General features: G+C 32.9%; 3 protein-coding genes across 3 annotated transcripts; 2 read left to right on the forward strand and 1 right to left on the reverse strand.

The window, feature by feature from the left end:
- The first annotated feature begins 1,017 nt into the window (after positions 1–1,017).
- LOC112701669 (AAA-ATPase At3g50940-like) lies at positions 1,018–1,818 on the forward strand. The gene has a single exon (XM_025752403.1). It carries the CDS (start codon positions 1,018–1,020, stop codon positions 1,816–1,818), a length of 801 nt encoding a protein of 266 aa, XP_025608188.1.
- Positions 1,819–4,115: 2,297 nt separating this feature from the next.
- On the forward strand, positions 4,116–4,957 carry LOC140174425 (AAA-ATPase At3g50940-like). The gene is made up of 2 exons (XM_072198881.1): positions 4,116–4,362; positions 4,506–4,957. The coding sequence occupies exons 1-2, from the start codon at positions 4,116–4,118 to the stop codon at positions 4,955–4,957; spliced, it is 699 nt and encodes a 232-aa protein (XP_072054982.1).
- A 501-nt stretch (positions 4,958–5,458) lies between these two features.
- On the reverse strand, positions 5,459–7,264 carry LOC112701670 (AAA-ATPase At3g50940). Its single transcript, XM_025752404.1, has 3 exons — positions 6,245–7,264; positions 5,657–6,028; positions 5,459–5,521 (listed from the first exon to the last, which is right to left on the reverse strand). Exons 1-3 carry the CDS (start codon positions 7,262–7,264, stop codon positions 5,459–5,461), a joined length of 1,455 nt encoding a protein of 484 aa, XP_025608189.1.
- Between the last annotated feature and the right edge of the window lie 5,160 nt (positions 7,265–12,424).

A 12,424-nucleotide genomic window follows, 5' to 3' on the forward strand; every position in this document is an offset into this window, starting at 1 on the left:
AAGTGGTATCAGAGCCTGGTTCGGTGAGATTTATTCTTAGTATGCTCTGTGGTTGCAACCTAGTCTGACCTTCCACATCAGAAAAGAATTTTGTCCTGTCCTGTAGCTTGAGGTTGATCTTTGGTTGCTGTTGTTGTTGCCGGAAGGCAGTGTGACACTATGAGAGTGCAGTTTGGAAATGTTCTGGCTAAGGAAAGACCTGGTATTTAAGTGTGTCCATTGTGACCCACCTCTCTTTCCTGGGGACCCTTCCTAGTGCACGGTCTACAGTTGAGTTATACTATTCTAGTATACGGTTGCAACAATGTCAGGATATTCAAGTGTTGTGAAGCTTGAAATAGAGAAATTTGATGGAAGAATCAATTTTGGCTTGTGGCAAATACAAGTCAAGGATGTGTTGATACAATCAGGTTTGCACAAGGCGTTGAAGGAGAAGATCTCTGGTATGAAAGATGATGTTCTCTAGAAGACAAGAAGTATCCTCATGGTATTACCGCACTGCTATGGATAAGGATTGTGGCAATCGGGTCCACAATTGCACACGGACATTGGTTGGTGTTGAGATGCAAGGTGTGTGGCGGAGTTATGTCGATGGCTGAAGAACTTCCAGGAAAAGCCAATTTGAAGTTGCACCATGAATTTTCAGCAAGGTTTCGATCTGTACCAAGGCAAAATGCTTGGAGTGGTCTAATTCCAAGTGAGTATACTTTCATGGTGGAGTATGATAGTTCTTTGAACTATGATTGTCGGTATAGACAATGGCAGCAAAGAATTGTCGATGTTGACAATGGAAGCTGAAGATGTGTGGGTGTTGACAATGGAAGCTGAAGATATGTGACTATTTCAATCAAGGTGGAAATTGTTAAAATTTGGTTGAATTAGTCCCACATTGCTTAGGATAGCAAATGGAGTAGGTGGCCTAGACTATAAAAATGAGGCTAAGTTCTCCATATTTATAGTCTAGGCCACCCACTCCATTTACTTTCCTAAGCAATGTGAGACTAACAAATAGAAATAATGATATCAAATGTCACTGCACTAATATCTTCAATGGCATCTGTTGCAGCCTCAGCTATGCTAATTCGAAGCGTCACCAATGAATTCATCCCTCATGAGGTCCTAAGCTTTTTCTCCTCACAAATTCATGGCATTAAACAACATTTCTCTTCCCAACTCAGCATTGTGATTGAAGAATTTCAAGGGTTGTCAAAGAACCAATTGTATGAGGCTGCAGAGGCCTATTCAGGAAGCAAAGGCACCCTCTCAGCTCATAGAGTTAAAGCAGGAAAATCTGAAGATGATAAGAGACTCGCATTCGTCATTGGTAAAAACCAAGAAGTACGTGATGATTTCGATGGAGTCGAGGTGAGGTGGAAGCTTGTCTGTAATGTATACAGATACCATAATAGTATAAGCGAAAATTTGAGACCAGAAATAAGGTCTTATGAGCTAAGCTTTCACAAGAAACACAAAGAGAAGATCTTGAATTCTTACTTGCCTTATGTGTTGGAAAGAGGAAAAGCCATCAAAGAAGGTAACTTGGTTGCCAAGCTTCACAAACATGAATGTGAAGGTTATTGGAAAAGAGAAGCTATGAATTTCAATCACCCCATAAGTTTCAAGATAATTGCAATTGATTCTGAGCTTAAAAAGGAAATAATTGATGGTTTGGACAAGTTTTTGAATGGCAAAGAGTTTTATGAAAAAACTGGGAGAGCTTGGAAAAGAGAGTACTTGCTTTATGGTCCTCCAGGGACGGCAAGTCTAGCCTCGTCGCAGCCATGGCCAATTATCTTAACTATGATATCTATGATCTAGATCTCGCTGGTGTAGATTGAAGGGCTCTTAGGAGAAGTGCGGGTTACTCCAGCAGAAATTGCAGAAGAACTAACAAAAAAGATCAATTTCAAACAGCCCTTGCAAAAATTTGTCAATTTCTTGCATAACAAGGTACTAATATCGGTGTCTTGGGAGAGTTCCTGTGACGGCCGATCACAAAAAAGCCAAAGCTCGTTCGCACATAAAGGCGGTAGATGGAGTTGGGTTGGCCGAGGCTGGAGGAGCAAATAGGTGTCGGTAGTTTAATTAACCTTAGTGCTAGTGACCCTCTTCAAGAGCTTGACAGCTTTCTTGAATCACAAGAAACCAATAATAGTATTTATGAATGTTGTTCATGACTTGTGTATGTAAGTTTTGATTTTGGAGGGAAAAAAATAGAGTAATGTTACATATTTAACTCTTTTTATGAACTAAGTTCAACCAAATTAAACAATAAAACTTGAAATAATGTTAATTATAAGTTTATAACTGATTTTTGTTATATTAGATCAGTTTAATTAGATTTGATTAACAAAAAGCCTTGAATGTGTATTATTAAAAAAGATGAGACTTGAAAGTGTAAAGTTTTAAGTTCCTTTCAAGGATATTAAATTCATAGGAAAAGTTTAGTGTTACTTTGATTTTGCCATGTCATTACGTTTTTAAAGCTTTAATTTTGCCCTGCGAAATATATATATATATATATATATATATGTGTGTGTGTGTGTTGGGATAAAAATTTTCATAAATTTGATCTCTAATATGTGTAAAAATTCTTTTTATGCATTTTTTGTTTTAAAAAAATTAGAGAAAAAGATAAATAGGTCATTAATTTTTTGATCCGTTGATATTTAACTCTTTAACGATTTGAAAATGCATTTAAGTTTCTGACATTTTCAAAATCTGGATATTTCGATCTTTTATACTTAGGACAAATTAAACTCTGTGTCTAAATTTTGAAAAAATCAAGAATTTAAATATATTTTTAAATCCTTAGAGACTTAAATGTTCGTAGACGAAAAAATTAAAAATCAATTTGTCATTTTCTCTTTTTTAAAACGAAAATAACCTCATCGTAAACCATATATTAGATAATTTCTTTGATACAATCATCAAATAGAAAAAAAAAAGTCATTTGTTTAATTTGAACAATCATATTTTAATTTAAATGTGACCAAGACTTTTATTGCAATAAATTTTTTCTCATTGGTCAAGGTATAAATTAAGTTGGTAAAAATTCAGTAGGATTTTTTCCTTTGTCTTTTAACCAAGAAGATACAAGTTCAAAGCCTAAAATAGGACTGAAAAAAAAAGGAAGAAAAAACTGAAATAAATATGAACTTCTCTAACGAACGGTTCAACATGCACATGGTAGAAACGTCAATACTCAACACTCGGTAGGGTACTGTGACGGAGACTGGTGACTAACAAATGGTCAAATATAATGCATCAACTTTCCTAAAGACCTTTTACATTAGGCACAAGAAAAATAAAAGTCACATAACATTGAATCCAAACGTGGTATTGCAAGAAATTCTTTTGTGTGGTCTCTAATATTTGAGTTAAATTTTAATTTTGAACGATTAAAATATTTATGGTAAATATTTTGTTTTATTTTACTTTAGTCTAATTTTTTTAAATATTATTTTTTTTTATTATTCTAACACTTTTATTCTCAAATTACTACAACTATTACGTAATCACTATCATTTTGAGAAAGTCTAGGGAGCCAGCAGATTTTGTAATTTTTAGTCCTTAATTAGCCATCAATGATATTTTTAATGGTGTAAAATTGTATCTAATAGTGTAGAATCATTCAATTTTCTTGTGATGGTTAAATGCTGGTCAGAATTTAACAAAAGTGCTGACTTTTAACACTCCTCTATAATTTTTGTTGTTATTTAAAAAAATCATAGCACAAGAAAATATATTTTTTTAAAAAAATAAAGAATTAAAATATAACAAAATACGACAGTTGGAATAAAAATAAAATATTTCAAAATGTTAAAAGACAAAATTAGAAATTAGTCCAAACTCTAAGAATTAAATCAGCACTTAAATTTTTTTTTTCTTTTACAAGAAGGTTCAAATGAGAAAAGTCTTCATATATACTTGGTATGCAAGGAAACGTTGAATTTTCATTCTTTGTAGAAGTTGTCTCAGCAAAAACTCAAAGTGAAAACAATACACAAATCATCACCCCTATCACTATTTGTTAGTCCTAAACTCCAAAGCTATTATAATAAGCATATTAAGATTCCTTAGAAAAAATGTCTAATAATTACCACAAAGGAAAAATGATATCAACAGTGGCATCCATTGCAGCCACGGCTATGCTAATTAGAAGCATTGCCCATGATTTCATTCCTCATGAAATCCTAGACTTTTTCTCCTCACAAATTCATGGTATTAGACTTCACCTCTCTTCCCAATTCACCATTGTCATTGAAGAATTTCATGGGGTCACAAGGAACCAAGTGTATGAAGCTGCAGAGGCCTATTTGGGCAGCAAAGGCACTCTCTCAGCTCTAGGAGTTAAAGCAGGCAAATCCGAAGACCATAAGAAACTCTTATTTTTCGTAGATATGCGTCTTTGAGATCCGAAGTATGATCCTATGAGTTAAGCTTTCACAAGAAACACAAAGAAAAGATCTTGAATTCTTACTTGCTTTATGTGTTGGACAGAGGAAAAGCTATCAAAGAAGGTAACTTGGCTGTCAAGCTACACACAGTTGAGCATAAAAATTGGAATGGCGACGCTTTTAAATTTGGCCATCCAATGACTTTCAAGACTCTCGCGATTGACGCCGAGCTCAAGAAGGAGATAATGGAGGATTTGGACAAGTTCTTGAATGGGAAAGAGTTCTATAAAGAAAGGCTTGATCCTGCTCTTCTAAGGCCTGGAAGAATGGACATGCACATTCACTTGTCCTATTGCACCTTTTCTGCTTTTCAACAATTGGTATTCAACTACCTTGGAATCTCAGATCACAATCTCTTTCAAGAGATTGAAAGGCTCTTGGGAGAAGTGCAGGTTACTCCAGCAGAGATTGCAGGAGAGCTAACAAAGACAAGAAGTTCCATTGACTCCCTTCAAGACCTTGTTAACTTCCTTCATAGCAAGAAAATTTTGCAATAGCCAAACTTGATCATGATTGTGTAGAAGAAAAATACTTCCAACCTTGTATCTAACAAGCACCCAAATTTGATTTCTGTTATCGATATGAGCTCGCCACTTTGTCAACTGATATAAATATATGACTTAAAAAAATGATTTAATCTCATCTCAGGTGATTTAGACGATGTGAGGAAAAGACTAGTAGAGCATTCAATTAAGATAGTAGATAAAATGTAAACACAGATCAGTGGTTAGAGGTCGAGGAATTCCTAAAAGGACTCTGTTAGGAGCTGGTCAAGTGAGGTAGTTATTCAAGATATGATCCATGTTAGGAAGCAATGGTATTGTTTGATCTATATAACCGACTTCACCTACTAGGATAAGGCTTTATTCTTGAATCAAAGACTTGATATCAATTGTCAATTCTACATAAACTTTCTACAAGAATAAACAACTTTAGTCCTTTAAATATCAATTTATGATTAACTTCTCCAGCTTTTTTTATGAGGATTCATATGATAACTAGAGGCAATAACAACTCAGTTCCTGTAACCGAGAACCAATAACTGCAAAGGGAAGCAAGTCCTGTGAATGAAAAAAGAAATAGAAGCTTTAAAAGTTATTGAGGCTTATCTGATACAAAGATCTTCCAAATTCTCCATTAAAATGATTGTTGTGCATATTTCTAAAGTACGTATTAAATGTGCTTCAAGAACATACGGAAATTTCTTGTGGTTCTTGCACCATATCCTTGCTGTGCAAGAATCTCACAAGTTCTTGTAAGGGTTCTTTGGAATTGATGTTCTTTGTTAGCTCTCCTGAGATTTCTGCAGGGGTAACCTGGACTTTTCCTAGCAGCCCTTGAATCTCTTCAAAAAGTTTGTGTTGTGAGATGCCAAGGTAGTTGAATGCCAATTGCTGAAAGGCAGAAAAGGTACAGTATGACAAGTGAATGTGCATGTCCATTCTTCCAGCTCTTATAAGAGCAGGATCAAGCTTCTCTTTCTGATTTGTTGTCAATACTATGATTCTTTCCTCACCGCAGCATGACCATAGACCATCTATTGCATTCAACAGCCCTGAAAGTGTCACCTGTTCGAAAAGAGTCGACCTTGAACTTTAAAATTGCTCTTGTTTGTTAATGAGTCAAGTCGTGAGCCAACCCTAGTCAAGTTCGTCTCAGCTTGCCTCGCTTCCATCACTAATTAAGACATATCTAAATTCAATTCATGTATGATCTATGTAATTAACTCCTAAATCATGTCAATTTTAATGAATCATAAAATGCAACAAATCAATGAGACAAACCTTGCTATCTTCACTTTTATCTGCTTCCTTATTATTATTATTATTATCTTCTTTTTCTTCTTCTCTGTTGGGAAGCTTTATAGTGCAATCAATATCCTCCATTACAAGTATGGAACGGTTGGACATGCCAAGGATCAGATTCTTCAAGTCCTTATTAGTACTAACAGAAGTAAGATCTAAGTCATAGATGTCATAATTAAGATAATTCGCCATGGCGGCGATGAGACTCGATTTGCCAGTCCCTGGTGGACCATACAGCAGGTAGCCTCTTTTCCAAGCTTTCCCAATCCTCTTATAAAACTCTTTCCCATTCACATATTTTTCCAAATCATCAACTATCTCCTTCTTGAGTTCATCATCAATTAAAAGTGTCTTGAAACTCATGGGGTGACAAAACTTGACTTCTCCAACCCAATAATGGTCATAGTCAATTGTGTGAAGCTTCAAAGCCATGTTCCCTTCTCTAATAGCCTTTGCTTTTTCCAACACAAAGGGCAAATATGAATTGAAGATCTTGTCTCTGTGTTTCATGTGAAAGGTGAGTTCATAGGATCTTACCTCTGATTTCAAAGAAGCATTGATATCATCAGGGTGTTCTTTGTTACCAGCTGAAGCAACATATTCACAGCATAGCTTCCACCTCACCATAACTCCTTCATAATCATCACAAACTTCTTGGTTCTTGTCCATAACAAATGCAAGATTCTTGTCCTCCATTGATTTGCTTGCTTTAACTCTAACCGCAGAGAGTGTGCCTTTGCTTCCTAAATAGACCTCTGCAGCCTCATAAACTTGGTTCTTTGAAACTCCTTTGAAATCTTCGATCACAATGGTGAGTTGGGAGGAGAAGAAACGCTTCATGTCATGAAACTTTAAGTTGAAAAAGTTAATGATCTCGTGAGGAATGTAATCGTAGACAATTGTTCGAATTAGCATAGCCGAGGCTGCAATGGAAGCCACTGTGGATATAACTGCAGTGCCATTGTTGTTGTTTCCATGATCTTGGAAACAGTTGTCCATGATTTTGATGAGAAGAAGCAAGATATGGGAGGGGAAGATAGAGAAGAGGGTCTTGTTGACCAAAACAAGTTTAGGCTTTATTATTGTGAAAATTCATATCTAAGTGCAGAGGTGGTGATGGTGATAGAGTAGAGTTGAGAGAGAGAAAAGTTAGAGCATGCAAAGATCAGAAAATGAGAGAATGGAATTAATAATGAATCACATCTGATTCAGTTACACAAAGGTATTCAGAACAAAAAACAGTGACTAACTTCGAATTATGGCTAACAAACTTTGGTTAGCTTCTAACTCAAGTTAAGTTAATTAATACTTAAATAACTAGCTGCAACAAACTAAGGGTTTGTTTGGACAAACTTCTAACAAAATATTTTTTTTTAAATTATCTTTTTTTAAATGATCTTCTTAGAAAAGTAAAAGTAATTTTATGTTTGGATATCTCATTCTAAAAGATCTTTTTATCTATTAATTATGTTTAGATATAATAATATAAAAATACTTTTTTGTTTATTTATTATATGAAAAATATCTTTTTTTAAATAAAAAATCTTTTAAAAAAATGCAAATTACAGCTTCTCAAAAAAGATATTTTTTATTTTTCTAATATTTTTACTTTTATTATTGGAAATTTGCTAAAGAAAAAGTTTAAGGTCAGCAACTTTATTAAATTTTGGCCAGCATATAACCAGAAAAAAATAAGTAATTCTACACTATTAGATAAAATCTCACACCATTAAAAATATCATTGATATCTATTTGATGGCTATAAATCACAAAAATTACTGACTCCTAACACTCTTCTTAAATACACTAACAAATAATTTTTTTTTATTAAGACAATAGTGCCCAAATAAGCACTAAGTGAACCAGCACTCCAGCAACTTGCAGTATAACTAACTCCACATACACAATAGTTAGTTATGCATGCATCAAGTCAGCTCCTCTATCACTACTAGCTGAGTTCTATTGTCCACAATTATTACAAGTTTAAATTCGATGCAAGACTATGTATTTAAAAAGTAGGCATTTTTTGATGATATGATATTAGTAGATTATATGTATGTGTAATACTAGTTTATATCGACAATATTAAATTCTATTATTATACTCAAAATATATCAATATTTTTTTAATTTAAAATTTCCAAATTTTCTAATTTTAGTTATTTTGTTATTATGCGGTTATATTATACCACAAAAAGGAATTCAAACACACAGAAACATATCTAGCAACTTGGAAAATGGAGAGTTCATTTGTAGTATCTAGCAATTTATCTATTATGTGGCAGCAAATCAGCAAAGTATAATTTGCCTCTTAAATTATAGTGCATAAGCATACAACTAATCGTCCAAATAAGGTGGGAAATTGCTTCTTGAATTTATTTTTCTTGTTCATGTGCCGGCCATAAATGTGAATGAAATGGCAGCATTAATGCTTCACTGAAAAAAATTTAAGATTTGTTTGGGTGAATTTAAAAAAAATCTTTTTTTTTTGAGTTATTTTTAAAAAAAAAATAAAAATAATTTTATGTTTAGATACTTATGTAAAAAGATTTTTTTTATTTATCAATTATGTTTAGATACAATAATATAAAAATATTTTTTTATTTTTTTATTAAGTAAAAAAAATTAATAAAAAAATATTTTTAAAAAGATATAAATTATAATTTTTTAAAAAATATTTTTTTAGTGTTTTTATTTTTATTATTAAAAATTTGTTAAATATACTAAAATTAAAAAAAATTAATAACTTAATAACACTTAAACAAATTCTTAGTTTATGAATACCAAATGATGGTAAAATTTTATTCTTTAGAGTACAGCAACATATTGTTTAGAGTAAACTAATGTAAATCCCACGCGTTGCGCAAATTGTGTACATAATCCATTTTATTGTATTTATATATATTTTGTTTATAAAAAAAATTAATACATATTTATGATGAGTTAATTTATTTAGTATATAAATAGATTGATTAATTAATTTTTTTTATAATATTGATGCTCAATCTCGTTAAAAAAATAAACATATAAAATTTGATCCTATAGCATTTTTAAAACTAAGTGTATACTTACAAATATTCCTCAAATTTAACCCACAATTAAAAATATATTAAATCGACACTCTAATTTCAAAACAAACACAAAAAGAACCATTTTTTTATTTGATTAAAAGTCCTACTTCTTCCTTATCAATCAAACAAAACTAACAAATGTAAACTCATGAATCAATAAAAGTAAACTCACAAAGATAAAAATATTTTTATTTTAAATTTTGATATATATTTAAACCAAAGGCACCTTGACCCTTGATTCAAAGATCATTGGCAATTGAACATAAACCTCATGTCTCAATTTCTAACCCATTCTTATTTCATTCTTTCAATTTCTTTATTATTTACTCCAAATGTCACATCTTTTCAAACAACAAATAGAATCATATGTTAAAAAGACATGAAAATGTTATTTTATTGTCACATGCCTCAGTTCCAAATTGAATGTGAGCATATATGTCCTGAATATTACTATCTCAACACATTAAGCATTGATAATAGTTAAAAAGATAAATCTCAACAATAAATGAAACTTTCCAAGTCTTTGCCTCTTATTGTGGTCACAATCAATCTTGCATCAATCTGCGAGCGCAGTCCGTTCCTCCTGTCATCTAGCATAAAATGTTTGGAGTATAGACACATAAAAATGCAGCCATTTTAACTTAGAAAGCAAAAGAAATCAAGTAGTGATACACTCTACTTGCACCAACCCCTCTCATTAACAGTTTGATCAAGCTGTTGTACCATGAACTTGTCAATTTGAGCCTATTTTGTTGGGTCGTATAAACTCAAACAAATTAAAAAACACAATTGATGTAGTAGAATAGCATTTAAAATAGCATGTTATAACCAAATTTATTAACTGCTAAAATATCTTGCCAAGCATTGCAAGTACTATTATTTTATTCACATTTTTTTCATAGTAAGCAAGGAAAATTGAAAAAAAATTACCACCTGCCTTGTATTTTGTTTCAAGAGTGATAAAATAAAATAATTCAAAAATTGATATATATTAAATAAATAAAATTAGGAATTCAAAAAATGTTAAACATATACAGCACAAATTTTTTAAGGGTAAAAATAACACTAAAAATAACAAATGAAAAGAGACAAATACTTATGATGATTGTCTCCTTTTAGATTTCATGTTCTGAACATGATGGATTCCTTCACTCACATGATGTAAATAAGAAGGCATTTTTTATGTCCTAAAATTTAATGTTTTATTCTTTTTTTTTTTTTACTTTTGTCCTATATTTGATCTTCCTAAAGATATAATTTACCTAGTTTCATTTTACTAAAATTTCTACAAAATCAGATTTTCAAGCCTTAGTCCTCTTCATTATTGGACTTAAAGCTAAGCCAAACAAACAACAAAGTTCACTATCATTTTTTCTTTCATCTGACCAACTCCGACTGGAATTCAACGGACCAATCAGAGTGATCCTAATAAATATTCAAGTCTCAAAGGAGTAAAGTTATGCTAATGGCAAGTAAATCATTAATCATATATGATCTATAAGTTAAAAACTATAGTAATTCATCAAGATTAATCATGGACTCTTAATTGAGATAAACACATGTCAAGCACACTATGGTAGGAGGTGTATGTTATATTAACATACTGATGGTTTCAGTGGCTAAGAGAAGAGGGGGTTGAATCTTAGCCCCCTTTTTGCTTATATTACACTTTCTGGTCTTGGAGGAGACTTTTCTGTTTTTGTCTCGTTCCTAGCCACGAGACTTTTTATTTTTGTCTCGTCACTTGGCACGAGATATTTTTGGTTTTAGCTCCTGTGCAGTAGAAACAGAAATGGAGTAGTAGAGAAGGAAGATTACATCCAGATATATCCTGGTTCAGCTGCTAAGTGCAATGCAGCCTACATCCAGTCTCCATCACAACTATGATGGAATTTCACTATAATCAATCTGATTACAAACTGTAAAGTGCTAACCCAACTTACAAGGGGATTCCCACAAAATCATGAAACACAACATAGATGAACAAAGAAACTCTAAGACATCTATGGCTTTTTCTTTTAATTTTGCACTCTCTACCTTTTTCCGCTCTATGGCTTTTTCATACAAACCTCACTGTTTGCCTTTTTCCATGAGACTCAAGACATGACAAAATTAAACAGAAAAATTACAAAACAGAATACATTGAAGGAGAAGAAAATCTGTAAGCTTAGGTAGCTATGAGACTTCTGTGCCTTGCACTCTCAAACTTTCTCCCTTGAATCAAACCGTGACTGTTCACCCCTTTTATAGAGAAGAGAAGCCTTCACAGTTGAAACAAAACCAAGCTTAACTTCTTTTCCTTCAAAACAAATCCGGTTCGGCCACAGAGAGAGAAGAGGTAACTCATGCAAAAACCCAACATGCAAATACCTCTAGTTCTTCCTTGGTCATCACTCTTCATCAATCCGAGCGCTCCATCCTTGGCTTGCTCTCCAAGATGGATTTCTGGCCCTTGATTCTTCATGATAATGATGGCTTCATCTACTCCAATCTCTGCCTCTTCCATCACTTCCCCACTCTAGCTACTTCCCGTGGTGGTTGAGCAGAATCAAAGACAAGCCATGCCTCCAAAGATCTCCTACTTGCTGGACGAATCTCCTTCTTTCTTTTTGAGTATGAAGAGATCGAGATTACCTCACCAAATCTTACCACTTTTGGTGAAAATCTCAGCCACAACATACTTTTATTTTGTTATGTTTTCTTGCCATCATCTTGATGGTCTTGTAGCTTGCTCTTCCTTCATTTCGGTAGCACATTTTTGCTTCCATGGCAACCATTGTTTTCTGGTTAATGACCGAAATAGAGAAAGAGAGTTGAGAGAGAAGCAAGAGAAATTGAACATTAACTAATATATTTTTGACAAAGCAAGAATAAATGTCCACTTCCCTTTTACTGAGCAACGTGTAGCTCAATGATACCCATCAAATCAAAGTCACTCATATTCTCTCGCATAGTTCCCATGCAATAAATGACAATTGAATGAGTTTTGGAATCCATCGCATGGTTGAATTCTTGGATCCGTTGGAAGCAATTTTTCTTTCTTTCTTCATTGGTTTCGGATCATGCATGAGAAACTTTTATCAATTATA

This window comes from Arachis hypogaea, chromosome 7 (assembly GCF_003086295.3).
Source record: "Arachis hypogaea cultivar Tifrunner chromosome 7, arahy.Tifrunner.gnm2.J5K5, whole genome shotgun sequence".
Lineage (NCBI taxonomy): Eukaryota > Viridiplantae > Streptophyta > Magnoliopsida > Fabales > Fabaceae > Arachis > Arachis hypogaea.

Bases quoted from the DNA above. Each gene is read 5' to 3' on its own strand.
- LOC112701669 (XM_025752403.1), top strand. From the start codon at position 1,018: ATGATATCAAATGTCACTGCACTAATATCTTCAATGGCATCTGTTGCA.
- LOC140174425 (XM_072198881.1), top strand. From the start codon at position 4,116: ATGATATCAACAGTGGCATCCATTGCAGCCACGGCTATGCTAATTAGA. The intron at 4,363-4,505 runs GCAAATCCGAAG...TGTTGGACAGAG, and splicing joins AGCTCTAGGAGTTAAAGCAG to GAAAAGCTATCAAAGAAGGT.
- LOC112701670 (XM_025752404.1), bottom strand. From the start codon at position 7,264: ATGGACAACTGTTTCCAAGATCATGGAAACAACAACAATGGCACTGCA. The intron at 6,029-6,244 runs GTTTGTCTCATT...CTTTTCGAACAG, and splicing joins ATAAAAGTGAAGATAGCAAG to GTGACACTTTCAGGGCTGTT. The intron at 5,522-5,656 runs GTATGTTCTTGA...TTTCATTCACAG, and splicing joins AAGAACCACAAGAAATTTCC to GACTTGCTTCCCTTTGCAGT.